The sequence below is a fragment of the Dermochelys coriacea genome, chromosome 10, assembly GCF_009764565.3.
Source record: "Dermochelys coriacea isolate rDerCor1 chromosome 10, rDerCor1.pri.v4, whole genome shotgun sequence".
Lineage (NCBI taxonomy): Eukaryota > Metazoa > Chordata > Testudines > Dermochelyidae > Dermochelys > Dermochelys coriacea.
In genome coordinates, this window is record NC_050077.1 from 81777880 (window position 1) to 81805313 (window position 27434).

General features: G+C 39.2%; 1 protein-coding gene across 9 annotated transcripts in view; it reads left to right on the forward strand.

The window, feature by feature from the left end:
• The window catches only part of MAP2K5 (mitogen-activated protein kinase kinase 5), a 209842-nt gene that overhangs the window by 155092 nt on the left and 27316 nt on the right, over nt 1-27434 (forward strand). For 4 of the 9 annotated variants that reach the window (XR_006274573.1, XM_038419771.2, XM_043493326.1 and 1 more), the window contains 2 exons: nt 12936-12997; nt 15622-15667. The exons of 1 other annotated variant lie outside the window; for it this stretch is intronic. Coding sequence is in view for 6 of the 8 variants with exons in the window: in XM_038419771.2 (XP_038275699.1) it covers nt 12936-12997; nt 15622-15667 (108 nt within the window). In the remaining 2 variants the exon portion in view is untranslated. Of the gene's footprint in view, nt 1-4023; nt 9781-12935; nt 12998-15621; nt 15669-22987; nt 23088-27434 lie in introns of those variants that run through there. 4 more of the 9 variants (XR_006274574.1, XM_038419773.2, XM_043493329.1 and 1 more) reach the window with 4 other exon arrangements.

Below are 27434 nucleotides of genomic sequence, written 5' to 3' on the forward strand. Positions count from 1 at the left end.
TTAGGATCTGTGAGGATAGGACCTGATTTCCACAGGAATTCTCAGACTCCAAAGAGCTGGTAGGCCATATTTCCTCCCCCTGAGGAGAGAATGATAATGAACCAGAGTTGTCAGAGTTTTAAACTCCTGGAATCTTTTTCTTGACTCTCTAACTGTGACCCTTCTGTGTGGAACAGGGTAATATGGGTCTCTTTTTCCCTATAAATATGACTATCACAGAGTTGTTTAAAGAAACTTTCCTGAATGTGGGTGTCCAGTGGCAGTGCAATGCAACCGTCTTGCCTAGGGTAGTCAAAGCGCATGACCTTGGAGCTTCTGTTCAGTGACCTTGCATCTAACGTGGGATGAAACTGCAGTCTGACATCTCTATGTGACTAGTCACGTTTATGGGCTCCTGAGGGAGTCATAAGCCAGGTATCCCAAGTTGGCTCCAGGCTTATCTACTGGGGAGAAGAGCTGGCTGGCATTGCTGCTGTCTGGTGGGGCTGATGTCATTCAGGGACCAGGATATTTTTTCAAAAGCCTTTGAGTGGACCAATAGTTCTTCCTGGCAGAGATGTTTTTGTTTGTAATTCCCTCCACTATATAAGGCCTGCATACAGCAAAGCAATTTCAGCAAGTGCTTGAGTCCATCTTTATTTATCAAAGCACTTAAGCAATGGGACTTAAGCATGTGTTTTCACTTTAAGCAATGCTTAAGTGCTTTGCAGAATAAAAGGCCAACATGCTTTTGATAGTGCCGTGTTTTACTATGACTGTAACATATTTTATAAGCTGCAGATGGATAGAGTTGAGGCTTGATGGGATTGTACAGATAGGTTAGAAACAGTCATGGTGATGTCTCATGTTGTGGTCGATGAGAAGAGTATTACAGTTTTTGAATGTATCCAGGGGAAACAGAAAACTTATCATGGTCTATTTTTAATGCAAGATACAATGCTAAGAGATCTGGTTATCTCCTTTCAAAGTGCAATATGTTGAAATAAATGCAGTTTGATCGTTTTTAACTATGATAACGCAGAATTAGCATTAAGGTCTTGACTCTTTCTAACAGTCATTTGTTCTATTGGCAATCATTATTCCTCTAGAACTATTATCCATTCCACCAAAACAGAAAGTAATCCAAAAGTTAATGTTCTGTTAATTTATAATTGTTTAATTCGTATGATGTATTGATGAGCAAGCTTGTTAAGAGGTCGTTCTTGTGTTACATAGGTATTCTGGATTGTTAACAAACACTATATGTATGGTGACACCTGACATAAGAAAAACCCTTATTTAAAAATATTTGTGGTTGTCATGAAAATGTAATCTTTGATACTGTTCGTTTTTTAACCCATGGAGAAAAATTCAGGATCATGGCTAATTCTGGAAAAGTTGTTTTAAGGTTACTTTTTAACTGAAAATTTTTTTAACCTAGCAAAAATAAGTTATAAGACTCCTTAACTATAGCAGATCAAGAGAAGTGGTTTCTGTTTCTTTCCATGAATTAGGATTGACATTTTCCTGTAGAAATTCTGCATGTTTAGTAAGTGATTTGAGAGGTAGTTGTAAACTGTTCTGTCAGTTCTTTGTAATGTCTTCATTATTAATAGACGTGTTCAGGAATTTTTCACCTTTTTTTTTCTTGGTCAGAAAATGTCAATTCAAAACTGAAACTTTTTGAGCAAATATATCAGTTTCAACAAAACACTCTTCAGGAAGGTTTCTAAGGATCCAGGAGAGTGGGGAAGAAAGAGACACGTGTGCACACATGCATAGACCCACCCACCAGTATCCGAATAGCCAGTATCCGAGTGGTTAGCACACTCACTTGAAATGTGCGAGAGCCAGGTTCAGTTCCTACTCTGAATCAGATCGATGAAGGAGATGCAAGTTCAAATCCCTACTCTACCTGATTTGGAGCAGGGACTTGAACCTGGATCTCCCATATCTCAAATGAGAGCCCTAGCCAGTTGGTTAGAGAGGCAGTTTCTCTCTGGCCCAGTCAATATTTAACTATTTATACAAAGTGGAACAGCTCCAATAAACGAGATAGAGACAAACTCTCAGAAAGAAAACAAATTTGGAAACCTTGAGATTTTTTTTTTGAAACAGAGTTCTTGTTTTCTAGGTAGCCCAAATTATTAATGAATTATCATTATTTGTTGGTGCAGTTTGAGAAGTATTGTATGAATGGGACAGTTATCTGATAGAGCCGTGAAATGGGACACTTGTATGATATGGCCTTGTTGTTGCAGTTATCAATAGGACATGCTAATTTAAGCAACAATCCTTGTCATAGTATCTTCTCCTTTCCATGATGGAACTTATGCTTGATGGTCCAAAAGTGAGGATACAATAGTGTTAACATCAGTTCATCCAACGGCACAGCCAGTAATATAGCAGACTGGTGCCATTTGAGTGCTGTGTATAATTTGATATTCTAGCAATCAACTTTGTTCATCTGCAACTCTCAGAAATGTTGAATGGGAACGCTGAGCAGTGTGGGTTAATCCCTTCTGGGAAGGATACGTATCAGTTACTGTGAATGCAGCCTTTCCAGCAGCATACCAACATGAATGAGCATGGAGTTCTACTGAAAACAGAAGCTCAATGCCTGGCCTGAGAGGTGTCCTGGTTGTGGCCCTCTGTTCCACAATTGCGCAGCCACAGAATTTAATGTACAGTCCACCCCGGCCACAAAATCACGCTTCTGAATCTCTGGTTTCATTTTTTCAAAAAATCATTCCTACTCATCTTGGTGGTGAATATAACTTGGAGACACACATAGCATAAGTGTAAATCAATGCAGCATTGCCTGCAGACATCTGAAGCAATAGTTCTTGGAAGTGTATTCTGCCCCAATTCATCTCAATAAGTTGACTCTTAAACCTAAAGATTACAATTTAAAAGCTACCGTTTTAACTATTTCACTGCTTTCATTACCAGACTGCATCCAATGAAGTGAGCTGTAGCTCACGAAAGCTTATGCTCAAATAAATTTGTTAGTCTCTAAGGTGCCACAAGTACTCCTTTTCTTTTTGCGAATACAGACTAACACGGCTGCTACTCTGAAACCTGTTATTACCAGACTGCCTCCCAAATTCCACAGACGTCAAAATCCCAGCTGTTCTCTGCCCAGCTGTCAAAACCTCCAGCATCCCTCCTAACAACTTTTGTGATGTAGCTGTGCATTGGCTGTATAGGAGTGTGTAGCACATTGAAAACTGTGGACAGCGTAAAATAAATTGAATTCAGTAATTCAGTATGAAAATAAATAACACAAGGGTCACTGCACTGCTTGTAATTATGCATTTTCATATTTAATTTATTAAAAACCTTCAGTTTAATATTTAAATGAGACTGCCTTGAATTTCCAGTCTACTACCCAGTGTGCTGTGGGGTACAAAATGTAGGTTCAGTTGGTCATAGAGTGCATGGGGCCGAAGTCATAGTGCATTCTTGTGTCCTCCTTGTTTGATCAAAACAAGAAATGGTATATTGTTCTTAAGCTTCAGACCTATAGCTACACTCTTCTGTGTTATGCAGCACACCTTGAATTCTACATGAGACTTCACTGTCTAGGTCTTTCCTCAAACATACTCTAAATGAAATAATTTAAAAACGTTAATGCTTACGATGCTCCAGCCAGCCAAATGAATTTTAGGAAAACATACAGATGTTTTTGGATCCATATGGCAAATCCCAGGAGGCCAAACCTGACAGCTCTTGGCTTTTCAGCATGTCAGTTTTAGGGGTGTCTGTTATATGTCTAGAGATGAATAGACGGATGAAACTTGTGTATGGACCACATCCAGTAGGCAATCCCCTGTCTTAAACAACTGCTTTGAATTATCCCCAAGCTCTCCAGAGCCATTTGATTTGGCTTTTATATAGTTAAAGTATCTCTACTAGGAAACCAATTGTTGTTGGTCCCATGGGTGGTTGCTTAAACCAGATTTCATTGTACTGTACCATTTGTGGTAGCAAGCGCTGTAGTTAAGCTTGAGTTCCAGCTTCTAACCCCTTCTTTTTCAATAGCCTTCTCCAAGCGATTCTTTTTTGGCTGAAAGTTTCCATAGCTGGTCTCAACACAAAGGTGATTTTGTTTGTTTTTAAAAAATTCAGCTGTTCTGAGTTATGGTCAGGGCAGGGGGGAAGCAAATTATTTTTTCTTCTAATCAGTTTTTTTATGTTTGCATAATGTAGAACCAGTGACATTAGAAACTTCAGACTTGTGATATTGTTTTGAATGAGACTATTCGCATGAGCACAGACTGCTTTTGTGAGTAAGGGATTGCAGCATTGTGATCACTGCATGTTTTGCAGCTATTAGCACTTTTAAAACAGTCCGGTTTGACAAAAATAGTTTTTAGTTTTAGTCATGAAAGCTTAAATTTGGAAGTTTTCATGTGAGCGCTTTTCTATTATTTTTGGATATATGTTGCCTTCTGTTTTTTAAATCTCTTTAACTCACCCCACCTCTGCAGAGAAGCTAAGCTTCACAGGACTGCAGTTTGGCTCAGCTTCAAGGAGTTTACAAGCTCTACAAACTGAAGAGCTCTGGATGTCTTCTTTTTTTCATATATAATGCTGAGAAATTTAAAAGCAAAAATGAGCATTAATGCAATGTTAGTGTTCAGACATAGCGCATTCAAATGTCAACAAATTCCAAAATGTAAGGCTTCCTCTGCAAAATTAACTTGCCCATAAAGCATATACACCATGTTGTAGTTGCTATTCCTGGTTTCCTGGTCAAATGCAACCTTTCATTTATTGCTGTGGCATATCTGTAAAAATATACAGTATGTGCAACATAACCAAATTAATGTTACAAGAGAAACGTTAACCTTTCGAGAGCTTAATTTCTCAAACAATGTTGCACCAATGCTCATTTTTGGATTCTTCAATCTCCATTATATAGTATAGAATAGCAGCTTGCATAGGATCAATATTAAGCACAGCTTAACTTTTCCTTTATGAATCTTTTTATAGAATGTTTCTATCTATGTTGCCATCAGAATATAATATACAGATTTTGCATAGACTTCTATATTTTAATCCTGAAAACTTTTGTTATGTTATGTTTCTGAAGAGAGAAGAAAGTCAAGTATCAGAATATATGTATATAAATTATGACATATGTATACATGATATATGCATATACAAAATCCATAAATAATAAGGTTCATCATAATTTATGTCCTAGACCAATTGTACTTTTATTGAGACAGAAACTGTGACCTTACCAGTCTATGAGATTCAAAGACTTATATAGGAACAAGGTAAAACCACAGGTAGGAATTGCTGAATAATTACCTTCTGACCAACCTGAGCAAGAACCTTCCCAAGAGGGCGAGCTCATTTAATGGTTCCTAAAACTCAATCTTGTGTATGTCAATGGTCATGCTTGATTATTTGCAGCAGTGTTTTATGAAAAAGCAATAAAAATGCATTGGGAGTATACAGAGGAAAAAGGCAACAATAAATGGTTTTAGTTTTTCAAGTGAAGTCCCTTTGGTGTGAACAGGAAAAGGCTGTGTTTCATGCTGCTGTGCCTTAGCTATTTGAAAGGGGTGTGCGTATACGTGTATCTACCTAAAACATTGCTCTGCTCTGGTAGCTTATGATCAACAAGAGACCAGCAATGAGAAGAAAAAATTCTTAAGTTTGTTTTTAGAGAGAAAGCAATTACAGTTACGGTTAAAAGATTAACCTGTTTTCCCGCTACCTATATACTTAACTGCAAGGGATTAAAAAACCTTCAGAGAGCCATATTAACAAATACAAAGCTTTGCAAAAGGTAGAAAATAACATAATATACTTTGTAGGTATTTCCTAAGGTTGGTTACTCTGTTCATCTTTCTTGCCTGTGCCAAATTCTGGAAAACATTTTACAGTAGCCAATGCCTCAGGAGAAAAATGACTGAATACTTGAAATATCCAGAGTGTGATTATATGTGAGATTATATATATTTATGCACATAAGTATATATATATATATATAATTCCCCCACCCTACCCCCACAAGAACTTGGGTAGTAGACAAAGCTATCCTGGTGAACAGCTAGTTCTCGCTTGATTTGCAGTGTTGAGGGTAGTCTCAGTGTTTTGGTGGATAAAACAATGGCCTTTCAACCTTGTTTCTAGTCCAGCTGGAGAGCCTGAAATAAATGAGTTTACTGCTGACACTCCAGTCCCAGTAGACAGAATTTCACACCAAAATGCCCCCACATATAATTTGTCACAATTGGCACCTACCACGAAGAAAAGAGCAAGGACTGACCCAGTGTACAAATGTAGTCATCTTTCACCTTCCAGCTCAGGCTTGGCAGTAAAATCCAGGCAGTCTATAATGCTATAAGTCTGGCTATCTGAATCTCCTCCAGCCTTTGTTGTATTCTGCAAACCTTGTTACTCTTAAGGATTCATGTGTAGTCAGATTTCTGGAGGAATCTTAAAACAAATTTAGTAAGAAGTCTCTAACATATTTTTAGGAATATTGTCTTTTTAGGAATACAGCTGAATGTGGTCAATATTTCAGTCCATTGGTCACATTTAAGTAGCTTTCTAACTACAGTGCATTTATTGTACATAATTGCACAGGGTTTGTTTCTGGTTAGTGTGAAATGTAGCACTTCTGAAAATCAGACTAAGTACTTACCCACAGCTGTCTTTCTCATAATTAAATGTTGGCTACTGTGTAAAAATAAATATGTTCTTTGAAAGCTCACTTTAAAGTTACTAAGTAGTAAAAGAGAAGCAGGACAAAGTAGCAGTGTCTAAAAATTCTGTAACCCTGTTGAGGTTGGTCTGGTATCCCAAAACTCTGCTCACTGGAGTGATTTATTAAGCACTGCAGATGTGCCCCATTAACATACAAGAGTCTCTGTCCAGAGGAGACTGCAATCTCAGAGTCAGGGTATATTGGGAAAACTCCAAGAAGGGATCAATTATCAGAGGATACTGATTAGTTAGTTAGATACTGTTAGTCTGGATCTGTAAAAGCAGCAGAGAGACCTGTGGCACCTTATAGACTAACAGACATATTGGAGCATAAACTTTCATGGGTGAATGCCCACTTCGTTGGATGCATCCAAGAAGGCAGTAACTTGGATTTGGTTTGTTCTCTTACGTTAACTCTCCTCTCGTGGCCATAGAGCCAGAGGGCCATGTCATCTCCTTCCACACAAACACATGCACAGAGGAAAAACTTACATGAAATAGCAGTAGCTCTGGAGCTGTGGAAAATGTCACAGAGAGGAAGGGTTAGCAGTTGAACAAAGCCTCCGAATAGCATAGAGCCAGTGGACTTGCTACAAATCTGGCCTCTGCCTTTCAGGTAGCAGGGCACTTGGGCTTGTCTCTGCACTGCTCTATGATTGGCCAACTTCCTGGAGCCATCTTGGTAGCCATGCTGCCATAGCTGGTCTAAGGCACAGGTGAGTAGAGGTTGTAGGTTGGAAGTTGGTCTTGAGTGTCATTAACTTGAGAATGTTTCCAAGAAGAGCATACCCCCTAGAGCAGCAGCTCCCTGAATTTGTTCCTTTCCAGGTGACCATGCCCACCCCAAAACACACACACACACACACACACACAAATACAAATTCATGGATCCAATGTAGTGGCCTTGGCAGAGGAAGGAGGTAAGCATGCCAAATACATTTTTGCTCCCCTCTTTCTTTAACTTTTGGGGCTGGTTTGTATGACTAAGGCCTGATACTCAGTGGTGGTTCTGTACCCGCTGAAGGTAAGGGAGTTCTGATTGCTCAGGGCTTCTCAGACCAGAAGAAATGGGAGAGGCTCTAGGTTTGTGTAGTGAATGAGGATAAAACCCAGACCTGGTAACCTATATGCACAGATTGAAAAGGAGCATTTGAATTCTGAAGACTATGTTCATTCCTCCAAAGCCAGTCCCTCTCTCTTTAAAGAAGAGGGATTCAAAAGAGATTCTCTAAGTGTAAATATTCCCAGGTCTTCATTTAGATAATGAAACTTACCTAAATGCCATGAAAGTCGATAACCTCTATAGCAGAGAGTTGTCACTTTATAAATTAAATATCAGGAGCAGTGTTTGAAGTTTAAAGACCTCCCACCTCAGCTCAGATTTTCTGCTGCTGTGCTTTTTTCTTTACGCCTGAGCACCTTGCTGACAAGTGCTAATAACAAGATGCCAAGAGAGGGTCCAGTTGGAGTTACCACACATTAAACATTCTGAACTTGTCCTTTCGCTCATAGATTGTGCATAATTAATAATTAAACGGTTTCAGTTGTAATGGGTTGACCTTCCTGAACTGTTCATTATTCACAAGGCAAAGGCATCACTCAAACTTTTTCCCCGCCCCCGCCCCCCCCCCCCCCCCCCGCTGCCCTTCTCTGTACTCACTGTACATGCACATTTCAGTTGTTTTTGAGAATCAGGCTGACCAAGCGCTTCAAAAGCTGCCGAGACTTAAACATTGTCCTTTTCTGTGTTAGGTCTCGCTTACATAAATGTTGTTTTGATACTTGGGCCAGTAGGGTGTTTTTGGAAACAAGATGCAGAGGAGAAAATGGCTTGTAATGTTCTAAAGCTGATTGGCATCCATCTCCCAGCAATGTATTTATGGCTCTAGTGTTAAGGTTGTATCAACCTTCCCATTAATAAGCCGTTGTATTTAGAAGTTGGTAATTTAGAAATAGAAGTACAGAAGAACCCCTGGATTGAAGCCCTGATGTATTGACCAAAGAATGCCAATTTTTACTGAAAATTGTAGAGTCCATTTTGTTATTTTTTGGAGTTTAAAAAATAAGTACCTCTTCCCCATCCTCTGCAAAATTTTACACTGCATTCTTTTCGCCTTGTATAGAGTAAGACTCTGTTCTTTGGTAGAATGAAATAAAGTTGGCCATAGATCTCATGTGGGCAATTCACTAATATTACTCCACATGTGTGACAATATTTTCTTATGCAGAATGTGCAAAAAAAATTATCATGAAGACTTGGCGGGGATTTCTGAGGCTTTGTTTTATTTTATCATATTTTCATCCCTTGAGAATGCTCCAGTCTAGGGAACTTCAAGACACAACGTAAAATGTATTTATTTTGCTTAGATTTTGTTTGACTTTTTGTTTCATATGTAACAACATAGTGGTTGCTCAAATTTCAGCAGGTAACAGCAGCAACATTTTATGTATTGGGAGTAGTTTCATGTACAGAGTATTTTTAAATTTGTAACTAAGTACATACAACAAACTCATTCTCTAAATAAAAATATTAATGTTAATATTAGTGCATGAGATGGAAATGATAATCTAATGTATGTGTTCCATCTCCAGCTACTATGATTTCAAAAATTCTGTGTATGTGAGCAAGCTCAGTGGCCAATTTTTAACGTTTTACTATGGAAGAAGTTAGGTTGATTGTTTACTCTTTCAGCTCTTTCCAGTGGAGGCTAAGATGTGCTTCCTCCTGGCCTATGTCTTGTATGCTTGTAGATTTCAGCAGGTATTTTCAGAAGTGAAACGAAGGTATTAATTTGATACAATTAGCTGTCTTTGGTGCAATTATGTGTAGGTTAACAGAATAGAATATTATGTCTTAAATTCAATTCATACTCCATGCATAGGTACCACTTTGGCTTGTTTGGTTTCCCAGGGAAGATACAATGACAGCTTTAATCAAGTTGGCTGGTTGGCAATTCATTAAACTATTTTATATCATACTTTGTAATGAGGCCTTAGCTCGTAGTAAGTTTTATGTGGGAATCTGTATTGAATCCTATAGCAGAATTTGAATATTCTTAATAAACCTCGTCTGACTTGCCTAAAGTAGTAATTTCCAAATATCACTTCCTGTTTGGCCCCATTGCAAACTGGACAACTCACCATCTTTCTTCCCTGGACTCCAGGTTGTTGAGTTTTCAATACCTATGGCATAAATTTTCAGAATGGTTCACAGAACATCACTACTACTTCACTTTACCAGTATGGTTTAAATTACAGTACGTACTCGGAATATTATTCTTTCATAGTGAAATTTTCTGGCCATCTGCCTAGGGGTGGGGGTCGCTTAGTGACTTTAGTTAGGGCCTGCTGTCACATGTTGTGGGTGCGGAGTGTTGCTCATATAATAGCAAGATAAAAAGTGATGAGCTGGACAGAAGTCAGTGTTGATAGGTGTGCTGCCATGTGGTTGCCAGGTTATCTGCTCCCATTAGCAGAAATGAGCCTTAAGGACTGCATCCGAAGCCCATGGAACTCAATGGAAAGACTAAAGCTAAGCACCCAGTTTACATGCTGAGAATCATGTAGGTTCATCCTCCACCTACTGTCCCCACTTCTTTTTATTCTAAACTTCTGAGAGTAGAGTATCACCTGGAAACTGCTGTGATTGATGTCCTCGCAGCCTCGCTTATAAGTGCCTAAGATAGAAGGGAGCCGGCGTGCAGTGAGTTAGAAATTTCCACTCATTGTGGATGGCTGTGCTTTGCCTTTAACCTTGCTCGCACCCAGGTGAAGCCTCCTTTCTCGCTTGGCTGGAGCACAGCAGCCTTGTGCTACTTGCTGTGCTCTGTATAAGAAGTTTCAGGACAAAGATATTAATGATGTCGTGTTACTGAGTACCTTGCAGTTTTTTAGTGTGGTGTTTCTTATAGTTCTGTTGATTCCTGTACCAGGGAACCCAGGAAGTCTAGTTCCAGTGAAGTAGAGAGAGAGCCTCCAATTGCTTCAAACAATTAAGTGGATTTTCACTCCACTTTCCATAATGTAGTTTCACTCTGGTATAGGCAGGGCTTTGGAGCTGTGCTCCGGCTCTGTTCCAGCTCCAGGCAAAAACCTGCAGCTCCGCGGGCTCCGCTCCAGAGCCCTGGGTATAGGCAGATCCCATGGTGCTGCCCCCTTTGTGATTTCAGAAATTATCACCTACCAAATAGGTGTTAAGTGCTGCCTGCCCTCCTCCTCCACTCTGGCATAAATTGATCCACATTTGCAGTTCTCAGAAGATGAGCATTTTAGACTCCTCCTCACTTGTGCTCCTGGTGGGATTGGCAGTGCTCTCTTCTGATGAAGGGGTGGTCCCTGCTCAGAACTAGCTCCCCAGAGTGCTCTGCGGAGGTAGCTCCAGCTTCCAGTTTTCAAAGAGTTGTGTGAAATATATCCAGTGAGCATTTTGTGTGTTATGTGGATTTGTTCTGTTTTAATCCCCGCATCCCACTTGGGAGCGGGGGCAGTTACCATCTCTAAACTCAGACCTGAGTATAGGTAGGTCAGCAGAAAACCATGGAAATATGTACACCAGCCTGTCTCCATTCAGCACAGCCCTGAATATTTCATCTTACATATGAGTAACTTCTGCATGTGATTCTCTGAACTAGGGAAAGTTTAAAGGCTCTTTGTTTCCTTATGTTTCTTCTACTCTCCAGTGAAAACCTTCCTATACTGATGTCTTTTTTTAAGTTTAGAAATACTAACCTTTTCCTCCTCTTGGACAAATTCAACGAGAACTAAGGTGCATGATGTCAAACATTCTATACATTTAATAGAACTCTTTGAAAATTGTAGAGCAATGTTTGCTTCTCCTCTTACTCTTCATTTACTTTTGATTTAATTGTATTTTCCAGCAGTTTCCAATTGTTTGAATTGGAAACGATACCTTAATAAGAGTTCTGGTTAATTTTCTGTCTTGTAATTACCTATCTCATTTTTCTGATAATTGGCCACAGCAATTATATGTATATTTACTAATCACATAGGAGGCTCTGCAGTTGTATCTATCTGCCACCATTGATAATGACGCACACATTGCAAGGTGCTTTTATCATCTTCTTTTTTCCACTACATCAAAGCTATTTCCTCGCATTCTCAATAATGAATACATGCATGCATTTGACACAGTTGTGTGCTAGAGAAATTGTTTGGCTCCCACCAAATGCTGCACGCTCTGAGTTTCTTGCCTGCAGCGCTGGAAGGTTGTATGTAATGATATATTGCTCATCCAAATGGCCAAAGCACTCCAAAGCACAGTGAGATTAAAATAAGTCATTCCTTTGTTAATTTAAATAGGTGTATGTATCATACTTTGCAGGGTACTTTGTGTAGGGATGTCAGGAAGGAAAAAAGCTGCCGAAAGGTATTTTTAATAGCAAATGAGAATAGATGAGAATGGAGTCATTTGCAGCTGCCTGTTTTATGTGGCTCTCTTGTTCCAACTGTAGGTCTAATGAGATGACACTGTTCAAGTACTCTGCAGTGTAATTTCATTACATCCTGAGCTGTTACACTATAAACACAGTGGAGCTCTCTGTCATTCTTGGAAAAACTCCTAAATTCGTAAAGCCCTCCTTTGCAAATCGTAATGTTATTTGCTCTCTGTGTAATTTTTTGCTTGTGCTCTTAATTTATTTGCTTTCATAAATACTTCGTAGCTAATTTAGCTAGGCTGGCAAATCTTCCATTATAATTTCTTTTATTTCTTGCAACAATTTTTCTTTTAAATCTAGCATGAGCTATGCATAGTAGGACAGCTCTGAACTGAATAAGTGTAAATAAACATGAGTGTAAATAAAAAGTGAATTCAGTGAAAGAAACAAAGGTCAACACAAGAATAATTTCACAGCTCTTTGTTAATTACAAGACCATTTGTGTGTTACTTAAATAATCATTAATTTCTCATTTACACTTTCCCTACCTTCCTTTCTACCCTGTGGCTATCATTGTCCTTTTTTCACCTCTCCTCAGTGTCTTTCCACATGTTTCTACCCATTGTGTAAAACTCATTACTTTAAATTCAGTGTTTTATAACACATGTTCAGAAGAATTTGTACTTTTTTCTCTATTTCTCTGTGTGAAATGGGGCATTGTTTCATACTGCGTTTCTAATGTTATATTGCTTCCCTTTTTAAAAATTGTCCTCACTTCTGACTCTTTCTTCCTTCCCTTCTCCCTCCCTCCAAATATCAAACCAATCCCAGGAATCGCCAGTCCTTCCGGTTGGGGAGTTCTCTGAGCCATTTGTACACTTCATCACTCAATGGTAAGTTCAGTTTGCAAACATGCCATGCCCTCAATGTAAATGATACATGCCATTAACTCTGCAGCTCCATGAGACCTTACAGCTTCCCCTGCATCCTTTCTGAGGCGAGAGGGACTCGGGGGCCTTGGGCAGATGGGGCAGCAAAGCTGAGCAAACTGTTTAAATTATGTAAACGTTATTTACACGAAGGGTCGTCAAAGTACTTAAGAGGGTTTTTTCTGTTTTAATAAACCGCTATGAATCTGGGTGCATTCTTGTGCACAGAGACTATTTTAAGAATTCAATTGGGAGGGTTAGGGGGAAAGAGAGAATCATATTTATAACTTCATTATTCAGAGCTGCTGATATTATTACTCATAAAACTGCCTCAATGTTTAGAAAGGTAAACAATGTCCTTGATTAATTCATTGGCTTTCCAGTAAGTAATATTTATTCTGAGTCATATTTTAAAGTACACCATAGGGCGTATGTTCTTTCTTCCAGACTGAATAGTTCAGTGGAAGGCACTTGAATTTCAGAGAGAGGGGAGAAAATATTGTTGAAAGAATAAATTTCCTATGCAACAAAAGGTTAAAGCTCTAAGTACAATTCATTGTAACAAAGACGAGAGAGGAAATGCTTATTGGGTTTTTTTAATGTCTCATTTACAAAGGAAGCAGCCGTTTAAGTAATAAAATGAAGGCAGAATAACTGACATTTAACTTTGTATAAATGTAATGTTTTTGACTAAGATGTTCCCGTTTATTACAATGCGCTGCCTGGGCCAGCTGGTGTAAATTGGCAGACCAATGGAGTCAGTGTAATCAATGGAGCTGTGCCAATTTATGCCAGCTGAGAATCTGGCCCTGCAGCAGTGTTTAAGAGAGGAGTGATTTAGGGACGCTTTCCCAGTGAAGCCAATGAGGTTAAAGGCACTGAGCCCCACACAGGATCAGGCCCATAGCTGTCTGCAATGTGGTAGATTGTGCTTTAAGACATTTCAAGTTCTCTAGCACATATTAGGGCCAATGAGCCAAAAACTATGCAAATAAAATGAATATTCAGATATTTTAATATATTATGTATGAAACAATTCCAAGAAACTCTCTCTCAAGATTTCCATAGTGTGTGGCAAATGGTATTGAAAATGAAGAATATACAGTATAATTTATCAGTTAATTAAATAATAAATGTACAGTTTGTGTTTATATACTACAAGCCTCCTTTTTGATGGCTAAAACTTACAGCAGGCCCCAACGTTCAGTGATTTTACAGGAGACTGCACCTTTTTGTCCCTTCCAAAAAAATTAATTAGATGTTGCATAAAAAATGTTACTGACAAAGAAGGAGGGTTAACCTGTGTTAAAAATTTCCACAGATGTCAAGAAACGTGAATGATGGTGGATAATAGTCTGGTTTTCCCAAGAGATACAGCTACTTTGGAATATCAGATTAGGACTGTTACCCACCCACTATTCAGACAGCTTGCATTACTTACTAATGTGTGCATTATTTGAGGTACATGTGGTTATAAGGAAGACAAATTGTCCTTTGAATCATTAATAGTACTATGGCCCCTATTTACTACAAGAATATTTACCTTTTTTTAGATATAGTTTAATATTAATCTGCACAGTATACAGCTTATTTTAGCACAGGGCATTATTGTGCAAAAAAATTACTTGGTATATCATTTTAGCAATTGACTCCTATAAGTATTAGGCACATCAAGTGAAGAGCACATCAGACTTTGACTTTATGCCAGTTACACCATAAACTCTGGCTGTTTGGACGTAATCCAATTAGTCAGTAGGCAGCTCCTGATGGTCACCTCAGTGCCATGTTATAGTGCTCCTTCATGCAGCTAAACTCCATCTACAAAAGCTAATTGCACCTGTTGCATACAAAACTAGGACTATTTGGATGAGAAACATGATCTTATAAACCGCTTAATGCTCCATACTGTCTGCAGCCTGCAGAGCAGTGGAAATAAGTGTGAAAAAATTAAGGGGGACACTCCAGGGCACTGCGTGCTACCCTATAGCTGTTTAGTGTTTAAAAATTAAACTTCCCACCTGTGTGTATTCTACGTCTGTCCAGCTATATCATGTCAAAATGAGAAAAAATTTACCATGATTTCTCAGTTGATTTGTTTATACTGATCACTATCTTTAAAGGAATCCCCAGTAATAAGGACCCCCAAATTAATTTAGAAAATAATTGGTTCTAGACATGGTAAGAGAACATTCTTTGGAAGTTTGTGGTAGATCTGACCACCTTTTAAAAGTGATAAAAGTGACCCATTGCATTACAGGCTTGAAATGCTCAGACACACACAACAAGACAAGTAGAAAATCCGTCCATATTCTACAGAATCTTCTCATCAGCAGTTGAATACATAACAGTTTTATTAAGGATGCAGCAACACTGTATGGAATCAAAAACTGAAAAAAGAAGAGAGAAATTGATTAACGTTTTGGGCACTATTAGGAGCCATATCTTCAATTTGTACTTGATAAAGTTAAGTAGTACATTGAAATTCTAGGCGATTTGCCTGTGTTAAAGGAAGAAGTCTTCAGTATTTAAGCATGTGAAATAAATGAATAGTTGTTTATATATAACCATTTCACTTTTATGATATATAGCATGAGAAAGCAACCAAAGGAAAGGCCAGCACCTGAAGACTTAATGGTAAGTGGAACTCCGTAATGTATCTTGAAGTATATATGTTTTTCTCACCAATACTTGCAAAGTAAAATATAAACTTTGTTTCTGCATTGTGCAGCAAAAATGTGTGTGCAAAGTGCACACAGAAACCAAGAGTGAAATCCTGGCTCCACTGGAGTCAATGGGAGTTTTGCCACTCGCTTGCGTGGGGCCAGGATTTCACCCCAAGGTTACCAAGTTTACTGCATTTGGGGGGTGGAATCTTGGCTCCATTGACATCAGTGGCAAAACTCCCATGTAATCAGGAATTCACCTGATCTTTTCTTGGGACTTTCATGCAGATATCAATTTCAGTCAAACCGTTTTGAAGCTAAATGCAAAAGTCTTTCAGTTTGCCTGTTCAGGGATTACAATTTAATGTCAGTCATTCTTTGTCATCATTTACCACTCAGAACCTTTCAAAACCTGAAGATTGAAAACAGAGGATATGTTCAATGTATTACAGTGTTAATGAAATCCTTCAGGAAATTCCTGTTGTCACTGTTTTCGTTTATATTCTAGAATGAAATTAGATTGGCTGTAGAGGATCAAGTGCGTACATATCTTTCCTCAGAAAGGCTTCCAGTGTCTTGTTTTCAGCTCAGAGGCAGTTTTCTTTGCTTGTAAATGGCATTTTTTAGTCAAGCAGTAATAGAAGGAGAGCTGTTCCCAAACAATTCCCAAGTGGTCATTTGTTTAATGCAGAATGTTGATTTGACAATGCACAAGCTGTTAGAATAATGGTAGTATCTAGCATTAGTAAACAATAATTATAGTCCACTCCTACTAATGTTTCACACACCATTCCCTGTCTTTAAAGTGATATTATGTTGCTTATCACTGCCAGATGTACTTTGTAAATTTATATAAATGATGATGTTTTTTCATTCTTTGCATTGCATACTTAAGGATAACTTTAAGCGACAGTAACAAGATAACAAAATATACGTGTAACTTACCTCCTTTCTTACTTGCATGCTGTGAACTGGGTGCACTGCAGCTGTTCTCCAGTTAGAGACTTACCTCTAAAATTACCCTTTGAGGCAGATATCTCAGAATTCAGACTTGTCTCAATGTAGGCTCTGCTCAACAAAGCATTTAACTGTGTACCTAATTTTTAACCATATTAACTTCAATGCATCTACTCACGTGCTTAAGTTAGGCACACCCTTGCTCAATTAGGGCCTTAAAGTTCACCAAAAACCCCTGCACTTTGCTTCAGTATGTGTTTGTTACCAAGGATTTAGACAGCCTTATTTTGTCTTTTTTTTTATTAACTTTTGATGGTTGGAAAATTCTTGCAGTTAGTCACATCTGAGAAAACTTGGAACAGGTTCTAGAGATGGAGACACATTTACCTTGTGCATTATTATGCTATGGCTGGATAGCTTAGCTATTAAAACAACGGAATAGGGGTTCATAAAACCTATATCTGTTTGTAAATGCATGTTTCAATGATGCAGTAAGGCCTGCCACTTATAAATAAAACATCTGCAGATCTCACGTACACCCATAAGTATATATGTATGTATTTGTAAGCAATAACACCACTCCAGGGTGTAGAGTCATAAAAATGAGGCCAAAGGGTGAGTGCCAATCGTACTGGGGAAGTGCATATATATATCTTTACAACTACATGCCCTGGAGTATGTTGTTCCTCTTTTAAAATGGTATTTTTAAAATAATTTTAGAAGAGTAGCTATTGGGGAAAATAACTTACTATTTTAAAGAAAAAATATTTTAGTACTCAACATTTCCCCCTCGTCGTGCTTTCTGTTTAATTAGAAATGGACATACAGCTGTTAAATACACTACTCACAGAGCTGGCCTGATGTCTTAAATGAAAGACACACACACACACACACACACACACACACAAAATGATATTTGTGACTCACCTTGATTCCCCACTCCTAGCCTGACAGGGCTGAGAGCCACCCCATGCTGTTCTGCAGCAAGCTCTGACACCAGCTCGGGGACCGCTCTCCGGAGCAAGTCACAGCCAGCCTTTGGGCTGAAAGACAGTCTAGTGCAGTGCCAAGTTTTGGAGGGCTGTTGACGGGAAAAGAGAAATAGGAAAGACGTAGGGGTACAGAGGAGAGAGAGTGAGATGGGGGAAAATAACATAAAATTTAGAGATTAAGGACCACATCCTTCTTGCCCTACATAAGAGAATAATCCCATTAAGATTAAGGAAGTGAAGTCATTAGGACTGTTTGATTGAGTAAAGTGAGTAGCATTTGACCCCAAATCTTCATATTGCTTTCAGCATAATGGCTCTTTCCACTGGTCCTGAAGTATACAAACTCCCCACATAACTGTGAAGTATCTTGGGTTGGGTTGGTGAGAAGGTAGCTTTGTGAGAAAGGCATCAGTTTTCAGGGGGGTTTTCAAGGTTTCGCCAAAAAAAAAACCACGTCTCTCTGGGGCAGAGTAACATGCTGCAGCCTATTGGTGTAGACAAAAAGGGTATGTCTATACTGCAGATGAAGATGTGATTGATGCGTGGGTAGGCTACCTACCTTTAATCTAGCTACATGCGTAGCACTGGCAGACCCTAGCACAGGTCTGCAATCAAAATATGTTCCCAGGATCCCCACTGGGATTGTACCTGGGTGGCTAGCCCACACTGCCATGTCCTCGCTGCCACTGTTACCTGCATCAGCTAAATTAAAGCCAGCAAGGGTATAACTACCCAGGCTATAATCACACCTTCATTTATGGTGTAGATGTACCCAAAGAGTGTTGGGTTCAAATGGTAGGTCAGCTGATCATGTGAATCCTGTAGTACAGTGTTTCCCAAACTTGGGATGCCCCTTGTTCAGGGAAAGCCCCTGGCGGGCCAGGCCAGTTTGTTTACCTGCCGCATCCACAGGTTCGGCCAATCACGGCTCCCACTGGCTGCGGTTCGCTGTTTCCGGCCAATGGTGGCTGCGGGAAGCGGCAGCCAGTACGTCCCTCGGCCCACGCCACTTCCCGCAGCCCCCATTGGCAATGCATCCCTGAATGCATCCAATGAAGTGAGCTGTAGCCCACGAAAGCTTATGCTCAAATAAATTTGTTAGTCTTTAAGGTGCCACAAGTACTGCTTTTCTTTTAGCTACCAACTGATTGCATCAACAAAGCCCAACTGGTGCCTGTAATGATTTATGGGGCAAACCAAAAACTGCTTCTGAAAATCAAGCTCATGGTGATAAGTAATTCTGGATGTTGTGATCATAAGGTTTTATACATGTGGCTAGGAACTACTGGTCCTGAGTCAGATTGCTTCTTTAAACCATAATCAATGTGCAAAGAAATTCTCCAAGGCAGAGCCTCTGCCAGTCCAAAGTGGTGCACTAGAGGGTTCCCTCTATGCACAACTGAATATATAGCAGTGACTCTCGAAAGTTCTCAAGTAATGCACGGACCATGGGCACCAAAACTTAGGGGGCCATGGCCCCATTGCTTTTTACCAGCCGTATGGATGAGTGATGAGGGGAGGGGGCAGAGAGGAGGGGGTGGGGGCAGGGTCTCAGGGAAGGGAACAGTGCGAGGGCCACAGTTCAGGCACCAGGCCACCCCCTTTTAGGGATCTCCCATTGCCCCGGCATGGATATCCCAAAAGAAGCCATATAATTCCACTTAATGGCATCTACCAAACATAACTGGAAGAAATTTTGCATGATCTCTCTGCTTTTTCCTCAATTTTTCTCCTAGTAGGGGCACTGGGACCTTTTTTTTTTTTTTTGGTAATTGTCTCTTCTGCCTTATTTTGCATGTTCCATCCTCAAAATCAGGTTGTCTAGTTATTATTGCATGTGGAAACCCATGTCACCATAGCAACCAGAGACCCTGCCAGTTGGGGGTGCTGTATGGCTGCCCCATCATGTTTCTTATCAGCCAGAGGAATCAAGAGTGTCCTATAATATACTATCTATCTAAGTACATAAATAGACATCATCACTATAGTATCAAACACTGTAAACTAGGGCTCCACGCCCCCCCGCTCCAGCATGCTTTTAGCTCCTTGATACTGACAGAAGACTGAGGAAAGAACCACCATCACAAAGATATCATGCCAAGCAATAACGTCTTACTGGATAAATCTATACTGCAATTAAACACCACTGCTCTCCGCCCCTGGGACCTCCCACCTTTATATACCATGTATGCAATCTTTTAGCAATGCAACCTTCAAATTTTGGATCTTTTCTTGAACACAATGTTCTGTTTTCTTTTTCTTTATACTATCGTTGTTCTCCTCTTAGGACTGCAGATTGTTTTCCTACCTGTAAATTGGCCATCTCCTAAGAATGTACCAACAGACTGAAGACTCCATTCCCTTTCCTGCTTTCTTGTTCTGTGTGCATTGTGATTTACAGAGCGGATGCACTTAAACTTTGGGAGTTTGGAAAGCTATGTGGTTAAAATAGCTCCTCTTGAGATGTCTTGGTGCCAATCAAGAACTTACTAGAGCAGCTGCTTCACCTTCTGTTGTGGGCCAACCCAGTCCAATAGTCTAGAACTCCAGACGGGTGGCTTAATTCTGGCAGTTCAGTGGGTGCTTTCCTAGGAGAAGATGAGTTTAGCACTAGAACAAAATTGTTCTGTCATAACTGTACTTAATAATCATGGTTCATAAAGCTACTGTTAATTCAGTTATGACTTTAAAGTGAACCCTTTTTATATGAAACTTAAATCCTAAAGTTCTGAGAATATATGCTCATTAAATATCCCGTGACAGTTTTCACTACAGTTGAAGAGGTGTTGGTTCCTGATAGCCTCTCCAAATTCCCATTATTCTGCCTCCCTGAATTCCCATTGTAGGGTCTGTTGGTAATCTTCACTTCCTCACCTAAACTTTAGTGGTGGTTTGCACTGTTAATACAGTTTTTGTGTTACACCACAGTTGTGGGGTAAGTGATACACAGAGTATGGGTGAAATTTTGACCCAGTTAACATTAATGGGGCCAGGATTTCAACCTACAAAATGTTTTGAGGTGAAATGTACTCACCAGGATGAAAGAAGTAACATGTAATCGTCCATAGCACCAAACAAAATATTAGCTGATATTTTGTACTATATACACGTTAGTTGTGCTGGATGTCAGCGTTTTGCGGCCAATTTCATATAATTAAAGGCTGAATGCAAAATGAGATCCTCTTCTGATCCCTAAATTGTTAAATGCATTTCAAAAGCCAACTAACAATATCTGGTATACCAGATCCAACCCAGTGTAACTCCGTTGAAGTCAGTGGAGTTACACCAAGGATGGATTTGATCTATCTTGTCAGGTTGCTGGAGCACTTTATTTTTCAGATTTCTTGGAAAATGTCAAGCCAAAGTAGAGGCTGCATGAAATTCCTATACAAAGTCAAACTCTTCAGTACCACATATGCTCTTGTATAAACGAACATTGAATTTCCCTCACAAACGACTAATGTAAATTAATGCCCTATGGTTAGGGCCCTACCAAATTCACATATATGAAAAATGTGTCCCAGACTGTGAAATCTGGTCTCCCCATGTGAAAACTGGTCTTCTGTGTGCTTTTACCCTATACTACACAGATTTCACGGGGGAGACCAGTGTTTCTCAAACTGGGGTCCTGACCCAAAAGGGAGTTGCAGGGGGGTCACAAGGTTATTTTTGTGGGTTGCAGTATTGCCACCCTTGATTCTGCACTGCCTTCAGAGCCGGTGGCCAGAGAGCAGTGGCTGTAGGCTAGGTGCCAAGCTCTGAAGGTAGCACCCCACCATAGCAGCACAGAAATCAGGATGGCAATACCATACCATGTCACCCTTACTTTTGTACGACTGCCTTCAGAGCTGGGTGGCCGGAGCGTGGTGGCTGCTGACTGAAGGCCCAGCTCTGCAGGCAGCAGCGCAGAAGTAAGGGTGGCAATACTGTACCATGCCATCCTTCCTTACTTCTGCGCTGCTGCTGGCAGCAGTTCTGCCTTTAGAGCTGGACTCCTGGCCAGCAGCGGCCGCTCTCCAGCTGCCCAGCTCGGAAGGCAGCGCCGTCGCCAGCAGCAGCGCTGCAGTAAGGGTAGCAGTACCTGGACCCCCCCCAACAACTTCTTTTCGGGTCAGGACCCCGACAATTACAACACCCTGAAATTTCAGATTTAAGTAGCTGAAATCATGAAAATTGCGATTTAAAATTGACCAAAATGGACTGTGAATTTGGTAGGGCCCTACCTATGGTTAAGCTCAGTCAGTGTGCCTTTTCTTTGGCCCACTCACCAAAAAAAACAAATAAATTTTTTGCCTTGAATTGATGGCATCAGTTTCTCAGTTTATACAGGAACATATGCGGTGATTTAATTATTTTAAAGTATTTCAAATTAACCAACTTCTCATGGAGGAAAAAGAAAGTCATTTCAGTGAGCTATGAGAAAAGTCTTCCTTCCTAGGAGAAGAATAATCTTCATAATTCACCAGTGGGGAGACTCAGCGGTATTCTTATTGTGGCTGTTTTTTTCTCTCTATCATGCTCTTTCTTTGAGTGTTGTGTGAGTCCATATACAGATACAGACATGGAGTCAGATTAAATAAAACACAATACGCTGCTTCAACATAGCAGAAGTCTGCACAAGATATTGGAATACCCCAACAAACAATTATTCTGTGCAAGGGAGAAAAAGAGAGCCTAGTTTTAATAAAAAGATGGATTTGCTTGCTTTTTTTCATTTTAAAAATAAATCTATCCAGGGTTTCAAGGCTGACTCTGCCTGGAATGGGTACATGTTTATGTAATAAGATAGTCGGATGAGGTTATGCAGGTACAGTTTGAACCGCACACATGTACTGTACATGTGGGTATGTATTCACTCACTGATTTAGCTCAGGATGCTGTCTGTGCATTTACGGTATTTTTCAGAAGCTTTCCATTTCTAAGCTCTATTTAATGGAATCTATGCATAGTAAGTAATCAGGTCAGAGAGAAGCAGCATCCCCTGTTTGAGATCAATCGCTGGCTAATACTTTATCTAGGCCACTTTATTATCTCATGCTGATTCCATTCCCATTCTCCTCCTCCTTTGTAGCATGCACTTCAGCTGTGGTAAAAGTACGTATCGCATACATATTAAAAACATATACCCATTCTATCTGTATGTAAATGTGTGAGACACAGCTGGATATTGCAGGAGTTTGATTTACTAATAGTTATTATCTGTTCTAGCTGCTCAGTGGCAAAGAGAGTTTCAGAAAACAAGCTAGCGCAGAAATTGTCTTTATGATATCCCCTATTCTGCCTTAGTGATTGTTTAAAACCCTTCTCTTCTTTGGGTGTAAGGATGGCCTTGTGTTTTGCAGATTCCATGCACTTTTCAGAGCGTGCAAGCAGAACTGTAGAATTTCCTTGTCGGGTTTACGACTAACGCACGATGGAATTATGCTTTGCTTCCTGTGATTATTTTGTAATGTAAGTGATTTTACGGAATAGAATGGGATTTGAGATACCAAAAGCCATGTAGGTAGCAGTTATTTCTTTGCATTTTACTTTGGGTGCATAAAAGGGCACATCCACGGTGATGGAGTTCAGATTTCTCAGAGAAGGGTCTGGTAGAAAGGTGCAGAGCTTTTGTCCAGGAACCAATTAGCCATTGCAGCAAAATCAATTTAAAATTTTACATTGAATTAACTTTACATAAATATGTTAATTTTTGTCTTTGGTCTTTTAGTTAAAATTCTCACTTGTAGCTTTTTTTCTCCTTTTTTTAAAAAAAAACAGTCCAAGCAATATATATTTTAGGATCATTTCTGTTTGTTTATGTATTTATTTATTTATTTTTGCTGATACTTTATTGATTAGTAGGGATTAATGGTAAATTATATAGTTTGTATAAATAAAAATATTAACTACTGAAAATCATGTTTTTCCTGAAATTCTGGAAGCCTATCACAGTCTTAAGTTTAACAAACAGTCCCTCTCTAACAATTTCAGGGTAATAACCAGAACCAGCTGTCTTGTCTCCTTAGGTGCAGTTAATATTTTTCAGATTGATAATTTGCTTCTATATTTTATTAAGTTTTCTTAAGGTCATTGAAATGTGAATTCTCTGTAACAGATGCTGATTTGCTTATATTTTCCCAAATACAGTAGATTGAAAATATAAGAATATAAACCAGGGACCATATAAAATAGCAATAATAATAAACAAATTATTCCGAACTTGGTTTCTGCTCACTGAGTTTGCCTGTTGCATATGACATACGGTGAAGATTTTAACTGCACCTTAAAAATTGAGGGAGGAAATAATATAACCGTATATGGCTTTCCTGTTGAAACATCTCCGAGTAAAAGCCAAAACAGGAATCAATTGTTTGTATTTATAAACAGGAATCCACCAGCAAGTCATTTTATTTGAGCTCTGTAATTGCACAGAAATACAACAATGGAAGCATTGACTGAATGCTTGAGACAGTTGTAATTTTTTGATGACATTAACACTTGTGAAAGAACAGAGGGCTGTGTAACCTTCGGAAACAAGCTTTGTTTTCCACAAACATGTCTAGTAAATCTTTTTAAGAGATATTATAGATAGATAAAATTTACCTGCCATTCCCTGATCACAGTGAGTCAAGAGTTTTCAATTCTTAATCACTTACATACAACTTAGTTTACTGGGAAATCAGTTGGTACAGGAATCTCCTAACAGAGAAGGTTTGTCCTGTGTCAAATTGTCTATGCTTGAACTCCTGATGAATGGCTTTGTTTGCAAGCATTTAGTTTGTCCTCTGTCACAGTGATCCTAGTTCAGACCATGACAAGGAGAACTCTGGTAGACACTAAGCATATTTAAGATGTGATAGGTCTGTCTTCAGGTTTCCTAAGGAAATGAAACAGACACAGGCATTGTAGCTGACACAAATATGAGAAACTTTCAAGCTAACAGGCTTCATCTTTTGCGGACAAGAGGTTCTGGATGAAAACCTGGCTCCACTTGAAATCAATGACAAAACTTCAGCATTTCATCCTCTGTGTTTAGTGTCTTTTTTTTACCATTCATTGTACATTAGTCATCATTTTCATTGATCAGTGTAGCTCATAGTAGTGGGGAACTGTGTATTATTTCAAGTAGTTGTATAGGCCAACCAATTCCCTAGTCCACTTCAATAAATAAATAAATAAATCTGTCGCTATTCATGGGATTTAGTTTATTTCTAATCACTTGAGAAATCACCTGTTAAAATCCAGAAATGTATTCCATGAGTGTCAGTGAATCCAGCAATTTTAGAAGAGCTAAGCTTGTGGGAAGGTTAACTTGCCAGCATTATTAGCATGACTGCATTAGATTTGTTTAGTAGCTTCCACGGTTCCATTGTTTGTATAACCAGTCATTTTTTGCAGAAAATGTGAGAATCTAACTTGCTCTTTCTCACATGCCCTAGAGCTTCAGAATATCTTAGTACTTTTCAATGGAATGTGGAAAGAAATAGCTTGTATGAGACTTTAAGATGTATAAAAATCTAAGAAACCAAGAGAAATGAATTGGCAATAAGCAAGAATGACACAGTGAATGTTTCTGGTAAAATGAATCTGACAACTCCGAACCAAGAATCTATTGGACTTGAGAGTTTGTTTAATTTGAGGGACAAGTGTCTTGTACAGGAACTTAAGAATAAGGCTATGTCTACACTACAGCAGCACAGCTGCAGCACCATGCTATAGATGCTTCCTACATTGATGGAAGAGTTTTTTCCATCCATGTAGGTAACCCACCTCCCTGAGTGGCGATAGCTAGGTCTGCGGAAGAATTCTTCCATTGACATAGCTGTGTCTGTAGCCAGGATTATGGCATCTTAACGATGGTGTTCAGGGGTGTGAATTTTTTCAGACCTCTAAGCAACGTGGCTAGGTTCATCTAAATTTTCAAAGTAGAGCAGACCTAAATGGAATTCTTTCTAAGTTTTTCTGCAGTTTTTCCAGTCCCATCAAAATTATTTGAAGCCTCATATTTTGGTACTGAAATTGCAAATATATCAATTCTGCTTCATTAAAGCTTTGTTTATTTGTAGTGGGGTGTGGTTTTTTTAATTGTCAACTACTTTTTGTTTTTCCCTATGTTTAGAAGAATTTCAATTCACAGTTTACAATAATAGTCATATCTGTTGTTTCCCATGCTTTGTCTTAGTTCTGTATGTCTGTTCAAAATCATGTATACCGTGTTATTGTAGCCGTGTTGGTCCCAGGATATTAGAGAGAGACAGTGGTGAGGTAATATCTTTTACTGGACCAAATTCTGTTGATGAGAGAGACAAGCTCTCAAGCTACGCAGGTCTCTTCTTCAGGTCTCTTTGTAAGCTTGAAAGCTTGTCTCACTTACCAGTAGAAGTTGGTCCGCTAAAAGATATTACCTCCCCCTCCTTGTCTGTTCAAAATCATGTCATTTATGCCAGTCCTACAGCAGGCTGGCATACAACACTGATTTGTTAATCTGATAATTTATTTAATCCAAATAAAAATGGAATTGCAAATGGATTCAGTCACTGCATAGATTTTAAGTTCTTTAGGATAAAAGAGTGGATCTTCATATCTCTGTGCAGTACTTGCCCCATTGAGGCCTGAATCGTGACTGGAACACGTAGGTACAGCTCCAGTGTAAATATTAAATAGAAACAACAGCTGCCTATCAGTGCAGTATACATAAAGCAAAAGAGAGGGCTGTGCCTCTGAAGACTTTCTGAAGACTTTTGACAGGTTTCAGAGTAGCAGCCGTGTTAGTCTGTATTCGCAAAAAGAAAAGGAGTACTTGTGGCACTTAGAGACTAACGAATTTATTAGAGCATAAGCTTTCGTGAGCTACAGCTCACTTCATCGGATCCTTTTCTTTTTGAAGACTTTTGGTGACCTGTATGCTTTGACTCCAATTTTGCAATTGGATGCATGCCAGCAGATTCTTGTGCACAAATCCAGTTGCAGGATCAGGGCCTGAAGTTGTTTAAAAAAAAAAATCAGTTAATGCTACTTTTTTAATTTTTGCAAAATGCATATAAATAGAGGATATTTTTCTACTTAAGAGGGCTGCTCTGAAACATTTTTAATTGGATTTTTATTGTGATTGACAGCATTTGATTATGACAGTAACTTTATTTGGCTGGACTGTTATAGCCCTCTTGTTCAGATTTTTTTCCATCAAAGCTCTTTTTTATCCACTGAATTCCCTGAAGAGTAGCAGTGATTGTGAAAGAGCCTTTTAGCACCTTTGTTGTAGCCTTCCCTGATGATGATTGGACCCAGCTGGTAGTAGATAAGAAAATGTTCCTTTCACAAAGAGGCTGTGTCTCCTGTCTCCATGGTTCCAATAATTTTAAGAGCCCGAGAAACCTGTTGAGGATTAGAAGTAGCTTTAGATGTGAAATGAGTGTTAAGTATTAGTAATCGGGAGATTAGGGCCCGGGGGACAATGGGAGATAAACAACTGCAATTAAGGCAAATCTGCCAGAGTAAACAAAATTTAGAAGAAACAGATGCCCTAACCATTTTGGGGGATTGATTTGAGGGCACCGAGGAATCGATTTTTGTCTTGTTTACACTTTCAAACCCCTGTGATAAACTAAGAGGCTGAATATTTCATACAATCTGATTTTAGTTAATTTTTTCCCCAGTCCTCACAGTAGGCCTACTCTCTTCTAACAGTGACCAGGCCCGAGTTTATTCAGCATTCACAGGGAGCAGCTAATTGTCTATGAAGGGCCCCTGTGTTTAAATGGGCTTGACAGGAATTTAAATTTTGTTTCAATCAACCTCTGTGCTCAC